Source organism: Tursiops truncatus, chromosome 11 (assembly GCF_011762595.2).
Source record: "Tursiops truncatus isolate mTurTru1 chromosome 11, mTurTru1.mat.Y, whole genome shotgun sequence".
Taxonomy (NCBI): Eukaryota; Metazoa; Chordata; class Mammalia; order Artiodactyla; family Delphinidae; genus Tursiops; species Tursiops truncatus.
In genome coordinates this window covers 16,815,525-16,835,146 of record NC_047044.1, presented here as the reverse complement: position 1 = coordinate 16,835,146, position 19,622 = coordinate 16,815,525, and the positions used below count along the sequence as shown (strand labels likewise).

At 42.8% G+C, this 19,622-nt stretch overlaps 1 protein-coding gene across 3 annotated transcripts in view; it reads right to left on the bottom strand.

Moving 5' to 3' along the window:
• Positions 1–19,118, bottom strand: part of APPL2 (adaptor protein, phosphotyrosine interacting with PH domain and leucine zipper 2) — a 52,910-nt gene extending 33,792 nt beyond the window's left edge. For 2 of the 3 annotated variants that reach the window (XM_019952707.3, XM_073788244.1), the window contains exons 1-4: positions 18,869–19,117; positions 12,273–12,371; positions 1,667–1,726; positions 1,047–1,118 (exon numbers count right to left, since the gene is read on the bottom strand). In XM_019952707.3, coding sequence (XP_019808266.1) covers positions 1,047–1,118; positions 1,667–1,726; positions 12,273–12,371; positions 18,869–18,922 — 285 coding nt within the window. In that variant the 5' untranslated portion in view covers positions 18,923–19,117. Of the gene's footprint in view, positions 1–1,046; positions 1,119–1,666; positions 1,727–12,272; positions 12,372–18,868 lie in introns of all 3 variants that reach the window. The other variant, XM_073788243.1, reaches the window with a different exon arrangement.
• Between the last annotated feature and the right edge of the window lie 504 nt (positions 19,119–19,622).

The following is a 19,622-nucleotide window of genomic DNA, read 5'->3' as shown; positions in this document are numbered from 1 at the left end:
ACAATTTCATATGAACGTTAATTTCTCATTTTATGAACTGAAGATAGCATTACGTTCGTATCAATGATTGCACAGTGAAATGGCACCTGTACATTGCCTTTTTTGCTTATTCTCTACGGTGATATTCTACTGTAGGTACTACACACTCCTTGGAAGGTGAAACAGTTCATACCTACCTAATTTGGCAGAGGGTTCTGCCCAACACCTGTAGAGTCTGAGCTCATGTTTTTTACAATTACGATTTATGTACTTTTTCTATAACAATACCTGCTTTTCACAAATATTCCAAATGTATTATACAATACAGCTACAAAAACAGTTGTAAGAAATCTCTCTTTAGTGGGTTCAATCGCACTCCCCCCAAAGATATGTTTATACCAAACACCATGTGAATATCTGGGAAAAGGGTCTTTGCAGATTCAATAAAAGATCTCAAAAAAAGACCACCCTAGGTTATCCTGGTGGGTCCTAAATCCACTGACAAGAGCTCTTATAAGAAGAAAAGACACAGACAGAAGAGAAAAAACACGAGGGTGGCGTGGGGAGAGAAGGCCATGTGAAGTCAGGGGCAGAGACTGGAGTTATGCTGCCACAAGCCAAGGAACACCCAGAGTCACCAGATGTTGGAAGAAGCAACGAAGGATTCTCCCCTAGATCTTTGGAGGGAACGTGGCACTGCCAACAACTTGATTTCATACTTCAGGCCTCCAGAACTGTGAGAGAATAAACTTCTATTGTTTTAGGCCACCTACTTGTAATTTTATTACAGCAGCTCTGAGAAACTAATTCTCCCTCTTTAGGAAACTGAATTCTTAGAAGTCTTTCTTTCAGTCTATTGTTCATATATATACCAAAGCCTTTCCCCTCAAACCAGAAACAAATGGAACAGCATACAACCTCTTTTATGAAATGAACCTTGGAAGATAAGGTTGAGATACCTTCTCAGATATTTAAGTAGATATCTAAAAATAAAAAGTGGGCCAAAATAAAGATGAAAGAAAGTTCAAAAAAGAATCAAATAAAATGTTGCCATGTGGCTATCTTACCTCATCCACCACTTTGGAAAAGTAGTGGAGTGTAGAAATTACTTCTTCATCGCCTTTGCCAAGAGCAAAATTCTACCACCAAAGAAGAAAAGCAGCAGGTGTTAACTGAATGCTAGGGAATTCAGCACCATAGCGTTACCCCACAATACCCTGCCCTCCACCTCGACTTCCTCTCTTCTCCCAAGAGCACATCATGTCAGAGCGTCTGCGGAGAACTAGAGCTCTCCCCTTGTTCTGCCCCAGCCACACAGTCAACCGCCCTTCCCAGGCTATTCCTTTGTCGGTCAGCACCCTTCTGTTGAGATATAACGGTATCTTTCAGTTTATTTCCTGGAATTCTTAGTGTTGATTCACTTGTATTCCCTCGGAAAATATGAACCCTCAGGGCAGTTGATTACTTCTGTAGGCTAATAAGAATACATCATAAAAACTTTGGGATAATCATCAGAATTTATCAGTGGATAGGAAAAGGCAAGACAAAAGAAAAAATGGAAATTGCCTATGGAAAAAAAGAAAGGAAGGAAGGAAGGTCTCTAAAGGTTGCCTCTAGAGAATTCCTTTATAAGAACTCCGCTTGAGTCCTAAGCACAGCATTATATGCCACATATATATCAAGTTACCTGTTTTTCATATGCCAGCAGTTGCTTAGAAAGCTGTTGAGTAGCCAGGCACATTTCATTCTGTAGGGAGAAGAGAAAAACAAGTAAGATTTGTCCAGTGCATACACAGTCACTGAAAAAGGCCACCTCAGAGACTCACTTAAACATAATATGTATGTATCTGTAAAATAATAAAATATTTTGTTCAGAAATTATTTGGAAAACAAGACCAAAACAAATTAAAAGGTTAAAGCTTGCTTTTTCCTCCCCATCATTTATAAACTGACGTTCCTTCTGGTCATTCAGTCAGTAAACAAATGTAGTGAACAACTAACATGTGCCAAACCTCCAGCAAAGACGTGGTCCCTGCCCTCATGGGGTTTACTGGGGAAGCAGACACTAAAAAATAGTTACAAGCATGAGAACCGCAAAGGAAATACTGCGTGCAGTAGGAGGCTCTGACTGGAGGATCTGCATGGTCCTCAAGAAGACCATGGAAGAGATGTTCTAAGCAGACCCCTGGAGAAAGACCAGGAGCTAGCCATGGGGATGAGCTTTCCCCATGGGACAAGGGACAAGCATGTAGTAAAAGCACCCTGCCTGTCTGAAGAGCTGTAAAGCAGGGCATAGCTGGAACATGGGGTGCAAGGCGTGGAAATGAGACAAGCCTGGCAACATAGGCAGAGCAAGGGCATGTGGGGCTCCACGGCCCAGTTGCAGACTTTAAGTGCAGTGGGAATTTAAGCAACATTATGACACAGTCAGATTCTACCAAACTTATAGCACTAGGTCAGTAATGATGGATGGTAACACAGAAGCACAGCTACAATGCCTGGGAAGGCCCTTTTTGTGCTGTTTTTCACTGACCAATACTGTCCACTTTCTTCTTCTCATATTTATCCCTCTGATCTCCGGCTACACAGCAGCTGTCTACCACTATCCTCCCATCATCAATACATCCAGCCTAGAAAACGTGTCTTACGTTTCTAAAGCTCAGTTAAGGATTCTTTTTCAGTTCAGGGTGTATTCCTAAGAGAGGGAGGGAGCTACTGGGTCTGACCTGGAGCAGATAAGGGGAGGGCACTGGCCAGCCTTGGCCTCCACTTCCTTTCTAATTCCCCTGGGTTTGCTGTTCCTGAGGGGTAAGGCCTGAACTCTGCTGGAGCTTGTTTTATTTTTCATGGGCCTCCTTTGCAAGACCCATCAGAGCCTAATCCTATGTTTTTTGAGCCTTCTTTGCAGATAACTGGTCAGCCTGTTCCCTGACTTCCTTCATCTGCCCCAAGAAACAGCCATCAGTAGACCCTGAAACGTGGTGCTCTCTCTTCTCCCCCAGAATAAAGTCAGGCAAACATAATGATAATTCCTGGCTTTGGCACCCTACTGGGGTGCCACCACTTTGAAAACTAACCAGAGCTGGCAGTCACAAAGCCAAGAGGAGGGCAAACAAACAAGTCCAGAAGTACTATGTCCTGGATCTAGACAAGAGCATGCAACCATTACCTAGCACAGAGCAGGCACTCCACACATGTTTGATGAATGAAGGAACAAACAAGGTTAGAAGATTCATATAAATTTCAAGTTTTTAAACAATACCTGGAATCATAGTGTGAGGGGAGAAATACTTCTTAACCCTGTAAGGCAACATCACAAATGGTGGGAAATAAAATACAGAGTGGACCGGCATAAAGCAGTCAGCCAGGAAACAGCCAGTTGACCATCTTTAGCAGTGCTGTTTTGAAGATCAGGGCGCATGGGAACAGGGTCTTAGCCCATTCACTGAGCTGCTACCCTGCTGTATCAGAAAATCCCCATCTCCTCTTCTCTGAGTTCGCAGCAGTGCGTTTAAGATGGATTTGTTCAAGTTACCTTGGCATCTGCCTCCCCAAGCAGCCCCATGTAGACTATGATTTGCAGACCCACAGAATCATCCTAACAACAGCAGCTAACATTTACACAGCACTTAATTCATGCCAGATACCAACTAACTGCAATCCAGGCATTATGTCATTTAATTCTGACAACCCTGTCAGGCATGTTCTAATTAGTAACTCAATTTTACAGAAGAAATGGAGGCACAGAGATGTTAGGCCACCTGCCCAAGGTCACACAGCTAGTTAGTAGCAGGGCTGGGATGTGAATTCATGTCTGTCTAAAATCCACACTCTTAAACACTACTCTCTAAGATCCCAAGTCCTGCTAAGAGAAAAGACCTGAGAAGGCCATTGCCTTAGGCTAGAGTTGACAAACTTCTCCTGTAAAAGGCTAGATAGCAATTATTTTTGGCTTATGGGATATACAGTCTCTGTCACAACACAAGAGCAGCCATAAATAATTCATGAACAAATGAGTATGGCTTCGTTCCAATAAAACTTTATTTACAAAAATAAGAGGCCAGTCCAAGGGCTGTAAAGTACTGATCCTGCTTTAGACAGTAACTGTCTCAAAAGAGCTGTCCTCTGCCACAGCTCCCTCAGGAGGCTCTCCATGAAGCTACAATCCTTCAGATTCAAGAAGGATTGAATTCTACTCTTCTACTCTTCTAGTTTCTACTCTTCTAGTCCATTCTTTTCTTTATTTTAGCTAAGTCTAAAATATTACTCCCCCATATCTGTATTCTTTAGAGACCGGTCAACAGATACGATAACCGCCCTCCGTGCTTTCATAACAAGCAAGTGCCACAGGCTACTTGAATTCTTCTCTCCTTTAGAAGGTACTGGCAAGCACCCCACGTGTAGTGGACACACCTGCCAGGGAGCTGCTGGCATCCGACTGTGCCCAGGTCAATGGGGGGCACTCGTGTGCCATGCGCACAACTCCACTGAGGCCAGGAAGAAGGGGCACAGCACACAACAGACAACTGCTCCCAAATTCCTGTGTACAGTGGACTCTGCCGGGTCTCCCCTAGAAATACTTTCTGAAAGTGCTATGTCCTTCAGATGTGTGTGATTTCAGGCAGCAAGATTCTGTTCTACCAGCATGATTCCACTGGGTACAAACAATACATGTACAAAATGGCCTGTCATCTGCCCTGAAAAGAAATGAACCTCTCCTATACAGAGCACTTGACATGAAAAGTCTTTTAAACTAGACCAACCTTAATCTTACTCACTGTAAGATTCTACTGTACACAAAGGTTTTATGAAATGCTTTACCTAATTAATACACACCCTGTGAGGTAAGCCTGCTTAATTATCTCTTCAATAAGACTTGCAAAACTGGAACTTGCGTGAAGAGTAAATATTAGCAGTAACAATAATAAAGATAGCTGCTAACATTTACTGAGTCTTTTTTAGGACCTGACATTGCTGTTAAGCACTTTTTATATATTATTACATTTAATTCTTACAAGGCACTTATGAGGCAGGGTATATTCTTACCCTCATTTTACAAATGAGGAGAAAAAGGTTCAGAAAGGATAATACCTTTCTATAATTACACAACTAGTAACTGGCAAGGCAACGATTCAACTCAGATCTGTCAGACTCAAAATCTAAAGTCCAAGTGCTTAACACCATACTATTCTGATCTGAAGTCCAAAACTGTATTTAATAGTACTGTACTCAGTGAGCAGGCCTCACAGGCGCTACAGATACCAGCATAAATCCCATACTTTTCTAGCTGTAGTCCAGCAAAAGTGGTGGCGTAAAATGTAGATTCTAAATGGAGTTCTGCGAGTAAGAGTCCGACACCCTGGAAAAGCTCTCTGGTTACTATCTATGCTATTGGGTACCTCACAGGAAGCCTTAAGAGATGACCTGACGAAGGGTTTACCGACAGAATATCCTATGTTCATCAGAGCTTCCCAAGGCTGGCGCCAAGGCAGAAAGACCAGTGGTTAACAAACCCGGAAGGAAAACTGAGCTCTGGGCAAAGGAATGTTTACCTTATGGTGGCACAGAGCGCTCGCTAACTGCAACTGTCACCTGAAACTACCCAAAGGCCTCTGGGCAGGAATGGAGAGGCCAGGAGCAGGGGCAGAGGAAATCCACTAGAGTCCGAGTCACAGTGTAGCCACTGCTTTGATCTAGGCTAAACAACTGGCCAGAAATGTTACCTAAAGCCAAGTGGCTGAGAGTCTGATTCATCGCAGCACTACCCCAAAGCTGGGGTCAGGGGGTCGCACTGGATCAGGAGCCCCGGGGGGGGGGGGGGGCTGTGCACAGAGGGAGTGGCGAGGAATGTAGCAAGGACAGGCTGGAGAGCTGTGTTTGGGGCAGGCCGTGTGGGGATGCTTGCTGAGGACTCTGACATTATTCTGCCAGCACCAGGGAAGCCCCAAGGAACTTTGGCAGGAGAATGACAAGGTCAGATGTGAGCAGAAGAAAAATCATGAATGGCTGTGGTGGAAAAAGAGGATGACGTGAGGGTCAGGAGACCACCTGAAGTCGAGTGAGAGAGAAAGAAGGCTGAGCCCAAGCCAGAAAGTAGCAGAGATATGCCTGGTATCGCTGAGGCAAAAACAACAGGCTAGAGTGAATGAGGAAGGAGGGGGAGTCCAAGACGAATGGACCCTAGACTGGATGACCCATGATGGCAGTGCACCGAGCTAAGGTGCTGACAACGGGACACAGATCTGGGAGGGACAATAAATCGCACAGAGGGGGTGTGCCGACGGTCTGGTCGAGGTGGCCCGGATGCAGTCTTTCATTTAACACCTATTTATCAAACACTGAGCGGGGCCACGGAAGGTGCTGGCCATTGGAGACAAAGACAATCTGCTCTCAGAGCTCACAGTGCACAGGGAGGAAAGAAAATCCCCCACTGTCCCTCAGTGCTCTGACCAACAAGAGTGCAGGGCATCTGGGCACACGGGTGAAGGGTGCTTTCGTCCGAAGGGAGAAAAGGAAGAAAGAAAAGGTGTCAGACACCTCGGACCTGAGGTCAGTCTTAAAAGCCATTTGCTGGGAAGGCCATTTGCCAGGGCAAGGGGTCCATGTGGAGTCCTGGAAGCAGGAAGGGCATAGCAAAGTCTCGAGATGTGCAGAGGGCCTGGCACATTCTGGAACAGCCAAAGACGAAGCTAGAGGAGTAGGCTGAAACTCAGCTCATGAAGAGCTTTGCGTGCCTTGATGAGGAGTTTTTACCTCTGCCTGTGGTTACAGGGAGCCACAGAAGCAGGTGAAGACAGGGAGGGAAGGGAGGTTTGCATGTGGCAGCTCGAGAGTAAAGGATGGACTGAAGGGGAAAACAAGCCCCTGACGACAGGAAGACTGCTTAGGACGGTGCTGCAATAGCCCAGGTAAGAGCTGAAAACTCACTCTCCACAGTGACAATAGGCAAAAGTCGTTTGGAATAAGGACCTAGAGACGAGGGCTAGAAATAGATTCTGAATGGCCAGGCTTTGCTGAAGAAGTGACCTTGCCCAGGAAACGAGTAGAGACTAACCAGAGAAGGACTCCTGTGGAATTTTGGAGAACACCAAGACTTAAGGGGCAGGCAGCATAAGGGCGCCAGGAAAGGAGAAAAATCAAGAATGGTGGGTAGAGACTCGGGACAGACACTGTCACAGGAACCAAAGAAGGACAGTTTCGAGGGGGTCATTGTTAATAGCATCCGGTGCTACCTGGGATGGAGGGTGGAGAGAGGCTATGAACCAGGCATTAAGCAGCCTGTGCTGCCAGTGGGGGATCGAGCCCAGACTGAGGTACCTGAGGAGCAAATATCAACTACACAGTGAGGAAGTGAGCAATGTACAGACTGCTCCTTCAGGAAGGTCAAGATCAGAGGACCAAGCTTCTATTTAACCCAACTAGCAGTCCCAGGGTACAGTGCTATCATAACTACTATTATTCTAAGGCTTAGAAGGTGGTTACGTTAACAGTGAGCACTTCGTGCCAGGGACTGATCTTATACTTTACAGGTATTAGTTCTAATAACAACCTATGAGGTGGGTATTATTATGGCCTGTTTAACCAACAAGGAAACTCAGGCAATCACGTGACTTGCCCGAGGTCACACAGCAAGTGGCCAAGTCAAGACTGGAACTCAGATCTGATGCATCTAAGGTCACATACTTAACCTCATACCTAATGAATGAGCCTGGCCCAGAATAATCTTCCATACTAATCTGAAAGCCTTCAATGGCAGAATGAGGGAAGGCTGTAGATCCCACATGCAAATCAAGTGCAAAAACTCAGGTCTCTGAAGGTGCTTCCAGAAACCACTCAGGGGCTCTCTACTCCCAAATGCCTGAAGCTACACACATATTTCTCTGTCCCTGTCACAGAAACCTCAATTTGACTGTTTTTGAGAGCTGTTAAAATGCACTGATTGAAACCATTATGGATAAAAACCAATTAAACAAGGGAAGTTACTCTGGGATACAAAAAGGAGCTGGCTCCCACCCATAACACACTACAAAGCTGTTAGGCTGATAAGTGTGGGTGTTCTATGGTGACAAGAACAACCTTTGAAGACTCCCACTTCCTTAGCCTCTGCTGCCATTTCTAGAGACCAGTATGTCAAAAGAGTACAGCAAAGGGGTTCAGAGTGACAGTGGAGGTTTTGGAGTCAAAGACCTGAGTTCAAATTCTGTTCCTGCCACTCATCAGCTGTGTGACCACAGGCGAGTTACATAACCTCTCTTATATAATAATACCTCTCCTTTATTGTGAAAGCTAAATGAGATTATACACAGGTGGTGCCTTGCCTAGTGTGTGGTATGTTTATGTGCCTAATAATATTTTTATTATTAAAATATACAGTTCTGATCCTGTCTGCCTCCCAAATCCTTCTCTCTCCCCTATCACAAGCTCACACTCCTGGATGCCCACTACTCTGTTTCCCAAGAGGAACATTAACTTATTTAGCTTGATATCTATATATATTATCATTTCTAAAGAAAAATATTTTCTTCTTTATAATACCAAATGTATGCATATCTTCCCTTCAAGGTATTTTACTCCTATCCCCTCCCACGGTCTCACCCCAGTTTGAAAAGATACTACTCCCAACTCCAATGCGGGCTTTTACATTTCAGGATCAGGAGTTCTGCACTCCCAAAGGTCTGGTTCAGAGCAGCTGCAGAGATGAGACTGTGTTTGTGTAAGCCTGCTTTGCTGAAAGGAAGTGAGAGAGCCTGAACCACGGTTCTCACTTCGAAAAATTCCATCCAAAATGTACTTAAAAAAAAAAAAAAAATCAACAAAACAAACAAAAAATTCCATCCAGACTGAAGGCACCAACTACAGAGGCTTGTCATCTTTTGGAGGAGAAAGACAGGTTCCAGGAGATGCCAGGTTTCACTAGTACTGCTAGGAACATCATTTGACCTTCCCGTTTTCTCAATACAATGTCTGAGAGGAGAAGTAAGAAATTTACGTAAGTAAATTTCATTGTAAAACCCTAAAAAATCCATTTCGAAAAGATTTTTTTAAATTTTAACCTCTCTAGGAAAGAAACAAAATCACGGTAGATATACAGAATCAAAACAAGTATACCAAATGTATTAAATGCAAAATTTGAGCAGATTTTACTGAATAAGTATACCCATGCATCTATTCAGACACTATAGAAGTTTTAAATTTAGTCAATAGTTTGAAAGATAGCAGAGCTTTCTAAGTAACCCGTCTCTTGCTGCATGAGAAGTGTGTACGGCTTCCTTCATTCAGATGACCCATGATGGAGTACTCAGTTCCCCCATGTGCAAAGGCACATCTGACAATTAGGAGACCAGATGTGACCAGGGACTGCTGTAAAATGCTGAAAACAGCTTATAGCCTATAGCTTCATTCTACTGCTTAAGCCAAATAAAATTTAAAATCTCCCCCAAACTAGCCAAAATCAGCAAAACTGTTTGTTCACAGAACTTTCCTCTAGTTCTTTTTACTCTTCCTCTTTCTAAAACTAAGGTCCAAATAGTATTCACTATATCAGAATCCAGAAACTTACCATGTGGCCTGATTTTAAGTATCTTTTATGAACATTTATCATTTATCAGTAGCATAAATCTGGTTTAAAAAATATAATAATGAAAAACAACATCTTACTAAGCGCCTCTGTTTTTAAAAATGAAATTATAAAACTCTATTAATGCAATTTAACACAACTAGGTGTAAAATATTTAAGGAAGAATGTTAAATAAAAGCAGGTAAACATAACTTTGGGGGAAAAAGTTGAATGAAAACATTGGTAACTCTTTTCTTTCTTTCTTTCTTTCTCTTTCTTCCCACCCTCATACATATAAACAAACTGATCAAAGAGGAGTTAGAAAGTTTTCTTTTTAATTTAATTGAAAAGAAACAAAACAAAACATGTTCAAATGAACCTGAAAAACAACTGACCCTGACCCAGCCGACCTGAATGCCACTGACCACTGCTTGTATCTGTCACTGAGTGGGCAGCACTAGCCAGACGTTCTTGCTAGCTTCTGCTGCAGGAAATGCCGAGGCAGAAGGAAGGGCTTCTGCCAGTAACCCATGTGATGATCATGTGATGTGAAGTAAAAGCTGGTTACAGCCTCTTGGAATGCAAGACCCACTTAATTTTGGCAAAATGCAGTTTTCTGGCTCAAAAGAAAAAAACGCATAAGAGAGCATCTGGACATCTCCAAGTAAATGATTCTGACAGACATGGAAAGGCAGAACAGAGACTCTTGGGAGTGATGGAGTCACAGTCCGTAAGTCTTGGGACTCTTAAACATGAGAAAAATCATTTAATAACAATATTCAAACTACTAAAGAGCAGGTATAAGCTCAGTAAAAAATTTTCTGTTCTCTTAAATTTTGAATAGTTAGGGAAAAATACAAAAACATGTAATAGAAATAAATAGGGCTTTAAAAAATCGACAAAGTATGTCCCAGTTTTTAAATGTTTTACCTAAACAAACGAGCAAAATCACAAATGTGCACATGATTCTTTTGGTCGTTAAAATTAGTTCCAATTAATCAAGTTACACTTCTATAATACAGTAGTTTGCAAATATCTATCTCCAGCCTGAACTCTGGACCTGAACTTTCAACAAGATCTCTTTCCCCACTCTTATGCCCCATGGACACCTCAAAATCAGCCTCTCAAGAAAGAATTAAGGGGAATTCCCTGGCGGTTCAGTGATTAGGACTCTGCACTTTCACTGCCAAGGGCCCAGGTTCAATCCCTGGTCAGGGAACTAAGATCCTGCAAGCCATGGTGCGACCAAAAAAAAGGAAAGAATTAAGATTGACATCCCTGCCATTCCTGCCACTGCCACACACACACACACACACCCTGCTCCTCTTCCTGTATTCTCCCAACTATGCACCCTGTTATTGAAGTCAAAGACGTGGGCATCATTCTTGATTCATCCTTCACCCAGCCAACCCCTTCACATAGAATCAGTCACCAATCCACTTCTTCCCAATTCCACTGCCGCTTCCCTAGCTCAGGCTACCACCCTTATGCTTAGTAGTTAATTGTTTGGGCTTTGGCTTCAGGTTGACTTGCTCTACCATGTATTAATGGGGTGGAATTGGAAAGTCCTTCATCATCAGAATCCTTAAATCTCCTGACCTATAAAATGAAGATATAATAACAACAGCCACCTCAGAGTTGTTAGGGAATTGAAGTGACCTGATTACATGTAAAAGCCCCTGAAACTGCACCTGGAACCTATGAAGTATTCAATAAGTCTCAACTATCATAATCATCCTCCTTTTGGGTGCCCAGCACAATTCCTCCAGGTTAGGTGACCCTTCTCTCCTAGCACCTCTAACACTCTTTGGTAATTATTTTTGTCTGTCTCCCAACCCAGTTGTAAGCTCCCTAATGGCAAGAGCTGAGTTTTTTCCCCATATAGGATATGAATGAATGATTAATAAAACCATGATAATAATAAATGATTATATATGAATATTAAGAGCTATGTAAAATAAATGAGTATACATGATTATTGATATATTATATTATTATTATACACTGAATGTGGTATTTATTTAGAGATCGTCAATGAGAAAAAGGAACATATTAACAGATACAGGCTTAAGTCAGCAAGGAATCAATAATGAAAAGTATCGGTTGCCATAATATTTTGATGTGTAACATAACAAATTTTATTTTTAAGTAACTCACAAGTTTTCTCTTAGAAAGTAACATACATGGGCATTTCTTGATCTTAAAAAGATCCACTTTTGCTACTCAGCAATTTATTTTCCATGGTTTTGCAAGGCAGAGATATTTGTTCCTCAAAACAAAGAAGCCACCCAACAGTTCCAGAACTGTGACTCAAGTCTTTTCAGAGGAAGCCCTTGAAAAAACATCTCTACTCGCCTGCACTGACATCTAAGACTGACCATTTATGAGAAAGACAAAGAGCCATGCCTTAGAATACTGAACCCACTCATTCACAAGTAGGAAGAGGAGACTCAAATGTTTCCCTTTGGAGTAGAATTTTTTAAAAATTAAAAAGCAGTTATGTGGTACCTTTCTACTGGGTCTACTAGTTACAGAAAAATTACCCTATTTCTTAACCTGTGAAAATGAACTGTCCTCAGTTTTTTGAGGTGAACAGAAGAGAAAAACAATTGTGATTTTATTTCAAAAGTTTAAATGGTGGTGTTCTGACTCAAATCTCTCAACCTCCTGAGAGAAGTTCAAGGTGGGCAGAAGGCTCCCACTCTGTTCCTCTCCAGGTGAGGGGGCAGGAGGATACCTGGGCTCCATAGACGCGTTGCATCGCCTGGAGCAGCTGGTTGGTATAATCCGTGAGAGTGCCAGCATCTTCTTCAAATACACTCAGTAAAGAGCGAGTCTGCAAGAAAAGAGGTCAATTTTATTTCTAAGTGGAGAAGTTACAATGGAGGTAAAACAAACACACGCACACAGAGATATGGGGAGGGAAGATGTCTGTTGTCTGGCTTTACTTTTTTATTGCTAATACTAATATAAGCTGATTCCTAGAGCTTTAATTCAGAACTTCTTTTCTAATCCTTTAGACTACATTGCGAGGGCAAACTGAATACAGTTTGAGTACTGGGGCCAGGGAAAGAAAGCCAATTTTTAAAGGGTTAAGAAGACTCAAGGGCTATTATGTGTCTTGACGTTAGCCTCTACCTAAGTACCAGTAAAGTCCATCCAATAAAATAAGTGTTAAAAAGGGCAGTCTCTCCCTTCAAGCCCATAAACTGAACTCAATGTCTGGCCTGTCTGTATACCTGGGGTGTGGTCACCCAGCACTGCATCATCACAGCAGTTAACCATCTGTCCGGTTTTCTGCAATCCTGGAAGTCTTGCAGGGGTGTGTCATTCTTTCCACTTAAGATACTACAGTCAGGCTCCATGTCTTTCGTCATATTCTATTCAACCAATTTTCAAACTCATGACCAGGAAATTTCATGTACCATGGGCCCACCAGTGGAAGCTCTGGGCACAAAACTCAAATAGCAACTTAAGAATGCTAGCTCAGTTCCTTTGGGAAGACTACTCAGTGCTTCGAGAGCAGCTGAGCAATGTCTTAGATGAAAGGTATTTCCTCTCATTTTCATGCGTAGTGCCTGATACGCTGAGCACTAAAGAAATATTTATATATTGGACGGTGCCTAAAGAAGTATCAAGGGACCACATAAGAGACCATATCTATTCAAGGGACTTTTGTTAATGTGTCCAGCACAGTGGGAATTTAAAATACTACATTAGTGATAATGGGATCTACATCTCAGAAAATAACCCATTAGGCATAGAATGGAGAGTAAGCTATAGAAATGTCTTTAATGAGATGATACCAAAGGCACCTTACAAAGAACAATCCATTAAGGTTCGTTATTTTCCTGCAAATGAATTTCAATTCCTTCTTTCTTTTTCTAACCTATCTCAGGTAAGAGAATAATAACTGACCCAAAAGCACCCCCATAAACTGGAAGAGGAACCCCGACGTTTGAATCATTCTACCTTTGATTTTGTTGACAAACTCTGGTGGACTTCACAGTAGTACATGCTTATCCTGGTTTTGCCCGAGGTCTTTAAGGCTAAAAATACCTGCTCTCAGACCAATGTACTCTCTTCAGTACCAATTCTTATCAACAGAAGGATCAGAACAAACAAAACAAAAATCATGGATGTGACCCACTGGATCTCATAACCCATTAATGGATGTCAATGAGTAGGTGAAAAACATTGGTTTAGAATTCTTTATTACATCTCTTTAAAATACACTACTTGAAAAACAAAGATTGTTAAAAGACGTTTTGAGAACCTACAGTGATTGGTCTATCACTCTACATTCATTCATGTATATACTTCTGCCTTCATCCAATATTTGATGAAACGTTGTGTTGGGATCTGAGATTCAAAGGTGATCAGAACCAACTCTGTCTTCCAGGAGCTTACAGTCTACTGGGGCCTCTCAAAGGATCTGGGATCCCCTTGGGACCGTGTCAATCCTGGGTCCAAATTTAGGCTCTAACACTAATTTGCAGGGAACACTAGAGGTAATGAATTACATAAAGTGCCTACCAGTGCCTAATACACAGATGATGCTGATTATGAAGAAGATAATGAACTTTGCTTATAACATGTTGGACACTAAGGGTTTCACATGTTACGATTTCATTTCAACACTAAAGCAACACTATTATCTACACAGTTATCTATAAATGTCATCTAATAGGAGAGAATCTTTTGGTATTTGTGGTGCCAATGCTGGAGAAGTCCTTCTATGGTTATGATGATTCTCGTTCCTTTCTTTGCTATAACAGTATATCTAAGAGAATGAAAAAGAGTGATACAACTGGATTGAGGATATTTAATTTTTTAAATACTACTGATGTCCATTTAGTTGAGTCCTATTTATTGTTTTTAATACTCTTAGAAATAAAATACATAGAATGGAAAATGAGCCACAGGATGAAAAGAGAGGGCTTGTATAAATGTCCTCCATAAAGAGAGTAGAAAGAAAACTAAAACTACCATTTACTCTGTACTTCCTATGTGTCCGACACTGTGCTGAGCACTAAATATTACTTCATTTAATCCTTCTGACAATTTTATGAGGTAGACACCACAGTTACATTAATCCCATTTTAGAGATGATGAAACTGAGGCTCATCAAGGTTAAGAAACTTGCTCAACCTCCCACAGCTGGGAAGCAGCAGGGTTGCAATGTAAACCCAGGTCTGGCTGGTACCAATGGCCATGCTTTCTCCACCGCAGGAGGCTGCATCCACCACCTAGCAAAGGTGGGTCTCATCAGTGGGCATGCTCTTTGGCCCACAGCCCACCATTCTGTCTGGAGGCAGGATGCTGACTGCTTGGAGCTGACTTCTCTTGGGTCATCCTACTATCATGCTCTCACCTGTGATAACTGCCAAAACTACATCACAAGTTTTTTTTTCTTTATATTCTGAACATGTTTACCATGACATCCATTGGAACTGACAAAAACACTCCCGTCTTCCCTTTCTAACTTAACTAGGCCATGATCATCCTTGAAAAAAAATATACCCAGCTATCTCAGACACTGTTTTAATATCCACATTTATCAGCTCCGCATCTGCTTAAACATATTTGGAAGAACAAGAATGTTCGGAGACCTAAAGAAGGAATAAGACCAAGGACCAGGCAGGTATACCAGTTGCTCGAAAGTTCCACAAAAAAAATCCGAAAGACTGGTGCATATCACTTATAAAGACAATAACAGCAATCATTTATGGAGTTACTATAATATGCAGGCATGAAGATACTTTACATATGTTATTTATTCTTCATAAGAATTAAGCAACTATTTTTATTCTAATTTTACCCATGTTGAAACACAAGCGGTTGTGTTTGAGTAACCTGCAGAATCAAGATTTAAATTCCATCCTTTTTCTACTACCCTACACTCTCAAGAGTATGCATGGACAGAAAAACGAAACCAAACACCTTAGCCTTAGCTCCACATTACCCTCTATCTTAGAATAAAGAAACTGGGTGTCATCTAATAAACTAGTTCTAGACATTTTTCACTCCTAAGAATAGCATCTAGTTATATAATGGCACAATTTTAACAGCTGTGATTGTAAAATACACACACGCACACACACGTGTATATTTTATATATATTTAAATATATTTTAAATGTTTTAATATTTATCATATATAAGTATAAATATTATACATATATATATTTTTTAAGGTAAAAACAATTAAAACTCTTATTCCCATAGTGTGGGAGAGGGAGAGAAATGTCTCAGTAGAACCAAGCCTACTGAAAGGAAAATGTATCATAAACAAAGAGTACAGCAGGACAAAAGCCCTCCACAATGAAGACAAAACCACTAGGTAATGTTTTGAGGCATCCTGCTTGAGTTAAAAAAGGCCTGGTTTCCCAGCTGGACCTCTCACTGAATAATCTCAGAACTTAATCTTTAAATTCTCTGTGCTTCAGCTGTGCCAACTGCAAAGGAAACAAACAAATATCGTAACAAAACAGCAAGCAACAGTGCTACACTTTATCTCAAAAGCACACTACTTACAGGAAAGAGAATAAGCCCCTGGAGAGGTGTGAACTGCAGCAGCTCAAAGCAGCATTTGTGTTCCTATCACAGCAGCATTCACACAGTACTGCAACTGCTGCTTTCCTTATCTGTCTCCCAGAACAGACTGTGAACCAGCGGAGGGAAGGCATTCTTATCTTATTTGTCATTACATTCCCAGCATCTAGCAGCACCTAGCGAGGAGCAGAGGCTCGCAAACAGCAATGGAGACAAGTAGCTTAATCCCTAAAACATTTCATCTTTCATACACCAGAGGTAACCAGAAATAATACATGTATGCACAAAGACTTGTCTTACAATACACTGTGCAGCACTGTGAACTTAAAAGGGCATGAATAGATGTGTATAAGGTCAGTCAACTGCTATTCAGCTCTTCTTGGGTCACTGAGCTCAAATATAAAAGCTTTTGTGTTCATTTAATGAATCCTGTGCAACCAGGTTACTGGAGCAACCCTCATAAATACTCTACATAAAACAAGAGGAAACAATAGATGGTTTCTTAAGATCACTTCCTTTTAGTGAAACATTTTAGGTCACTGATGACAGAAAAGCCAGGTGCTAGGTAGCTGGGCTAACTTGAACAACATAGGCCGACTGCCTGGGTTCCAATCCCGGCTCTGCCACTTGATAATGTATAATCTTGGGAGCAAGTTATTTAACTTCTCAGCTCCTTGGTAATTTTAATACCGTACCTACTTCAAAAGACTGTTGAAAGGATTAGCTAAGTTAACATATGTAAAGCACTGAGAACAGGGCCTGGCACATAAAAATGCATGTATGACACAGGTGTTTGCTATTGCTTTTATTCTTTACAGATAAAACTAAGGAGTTGGATTAGATTCCTTCCAGTTACAAGTCTATGAATCTCCTTGGCAGTAAAGCTGCATTAGGCACATACCCCATACAAAAGAGCTAAATATGTTTTGATGGTTATCAAGGACCTTCCTGGAAGTTTGCTTCCATTCAAACCTCACCAAGAACCCTCACAGGGTGACACCCACGTCTCAAAAGCAATGACAAATTCCCTACATAAAGAGGAACATTAAATAGAAATGACAATGCCTCTTAACCTCTTCTTCCTCATACAAGCTCAGTTATAAATCATGCAGATATGTTAGACTTGTAAGCCCCTTAAATATTATCTGCTCCGTGACCCTCATTCTGCAGATGAGAAAACCCAGCCAGTCACAGGATGAGGATGAGTGACTTGCCCAAATCAAATGATAAGTTAGTGTCAGAGCCACAATTAGGACCCAAGTGGCCTGACTCGTTTGCCAGTCCGCTGTCTCGTACCTCATTGCTGAGCACATCCTATAAACAACTCAGAACCAGTGCCTATTCACTGATGTGAGAGCCAAAAATTCCAAATGTAACTCCTCTGTGAAGGCAACATGGAGAATCAGTTAGTGCCACTTCTTTAACCTGGCTCAGCCATCACCATGTCCAGTTAGGAAAGCAATATATCTTTGCACCTCAGTTTCTCCAACTACAAACCAAGTGGAAACCCCTGTTCAAAATGATATCATTAGAAATTCCACAATATTATCTTCAGATCGCACGCAACAGGTGTGAGGATGGACAAAATGACTTCTACCCAGGGTTTTGATCCCATTAAAATGCCAGAAGTTTAGAGGCTTCAGAGAGGCCTTTGAGAAGTCAATCAGACCAGCGGATAACAATTTAAAAAAAGAAAAAAATCACAGCTTGCTTACACTTTCTTACTTGCCTATGTAAAGAAGATCACAAAGAAATGGGCACAAGGCAACTAAGCACACAGTCCTTTTGACTACTAATTCTGAACTGGAGAGATGCAGAGTGGGTGTAGGTAAGTCCATCAGAGGATCATCCCGGGGAGGCACAATTCACTAAGAAGAAAATGGAAAGGAAGCACAAAGGGATGAGAAACGGTGAAAGGAAAAGAGGTTACTCTTACTCTAATTTTTCAAGAGTTGAGATACTAGGGAATAAAGAGAGGTATTTAAATAGCCCAAGGATGCAGAGCCTCTAGGGCAGATATGAAGCTGGGGAAATGTTAATGAAGAACAAAGGTTCCCTGGGGAAAGGTGCACTGACTTATGAAGTAATGTCATTCTGCATACATTTACTACATTTGCGCACCAGCTTTCATCTGCAGAGCTCAAAGGGCTTGATTCTCATCTCGGGTGCGCTAATGAAGTTCCCCTGTGCGGCAAATAGGGCAGGTATTGTAATTTCCTCTTCACGAATGGGAAAACAGGGCCAAAGGGAGGTCTGACACCGCTGGGGAAGAGGTCTAGGCTCTCTGTATCCCACTCCGGTCCTAAATCCACCAGGTCCCATCATATCAGTAGTAGTAATAATAAGTAAGACTGACTTCTTATTTTGTACCAGACATTGCCAGCGAACAACTTGACAGGCGTTTCCTTATTTAATTCTAACAACTCTAGGAGGCAGGCACAATTATTCCTATCTTACGACAAAGCTGAGGCAAAGAAAAGATTATTTGCCCGGGGCACTTGGTGGAGCCCAAGCGTAGGCCGAGCAGCCTCGGTTTCAGCTGAGTTTGGAAAGGGGTCGGGACACAAAGACTCCGGCCGCGGGGGGCTTTCCCGACGTCTCCGGCCCTTTCTGAGGGATGCCGGCTCCCGGAGCATCCCGGACTCAAGACACAGGGCCGGGCCCGCCCCCTCTTCGCCCCCGAGGGGGCCCGGCGTACTCCCAGCCTCCACCCCGGGGCTGGTAGGGCCTCCTCGGCCTCAAGCCCTCGGGCGAGGGGGACCCGGGCGGCGGGAGGTACCTGGGGGCTGTCCTGCAACGCCTCCTCTAGCAGGAGCTTGTCCACGGCGGGCATGGTGCCGCGCGGCGGGGCCGAGGGCCGGACGAAAGCACGGAGGGCAGGTGACGCGGCGGCCGAAAGTGCTCGAGGATCAGGCGACGAGGCGGACGACGCTCTGTGCCCAGGGCGGCCCCGCGTGCGCCCACGCCTGGCCAGTGAGTGACCGCCGCCCGCCCGCCGGCCCTCCTCTCCTCCCAGCCCTCAGCGGAGCCGGATCAACAGGAAGTGTGGCGAGCGCCCGACCCGGACACCGGAAGTGTGGCGGCCCCGCTTTCCCCCCGCGCCCACCTCTCGCGGGAAACCGCAGACCCCCACGGGTGAGCCAGACGCCAAGTGAACGTCTAGGGTGTTAGGCTCAGCAGTTAAGGGGCCGAATCTTATGCCGGTCAATGCATCTAAAGCCCAGGAGGGGGAACTCAAGAGCGGAAAGATAAGGTTTTATCTACTTGTGGCTATCCAGATTTTTTGAGTCAGGGAGATAGGAGCTAACAGTTTTGCTGATTTGAAAATCTGTGAAATGCTGTGTGAAAATCCCGCGCTTCCCGCACCACTTTTTCTACGTAAATCTCAGTGCCCTCGTAACAGCTCTGAGAGCAGAGAGATCAACTAGTTCTAGGGGAAAAAAAGGGGGTAACTGAATCATCTGTGATATTTAGAAGTAACTTTTTGGGAAACCACAGCTATTTAATTTGGCCAATATGATTAGGGCTCGTCC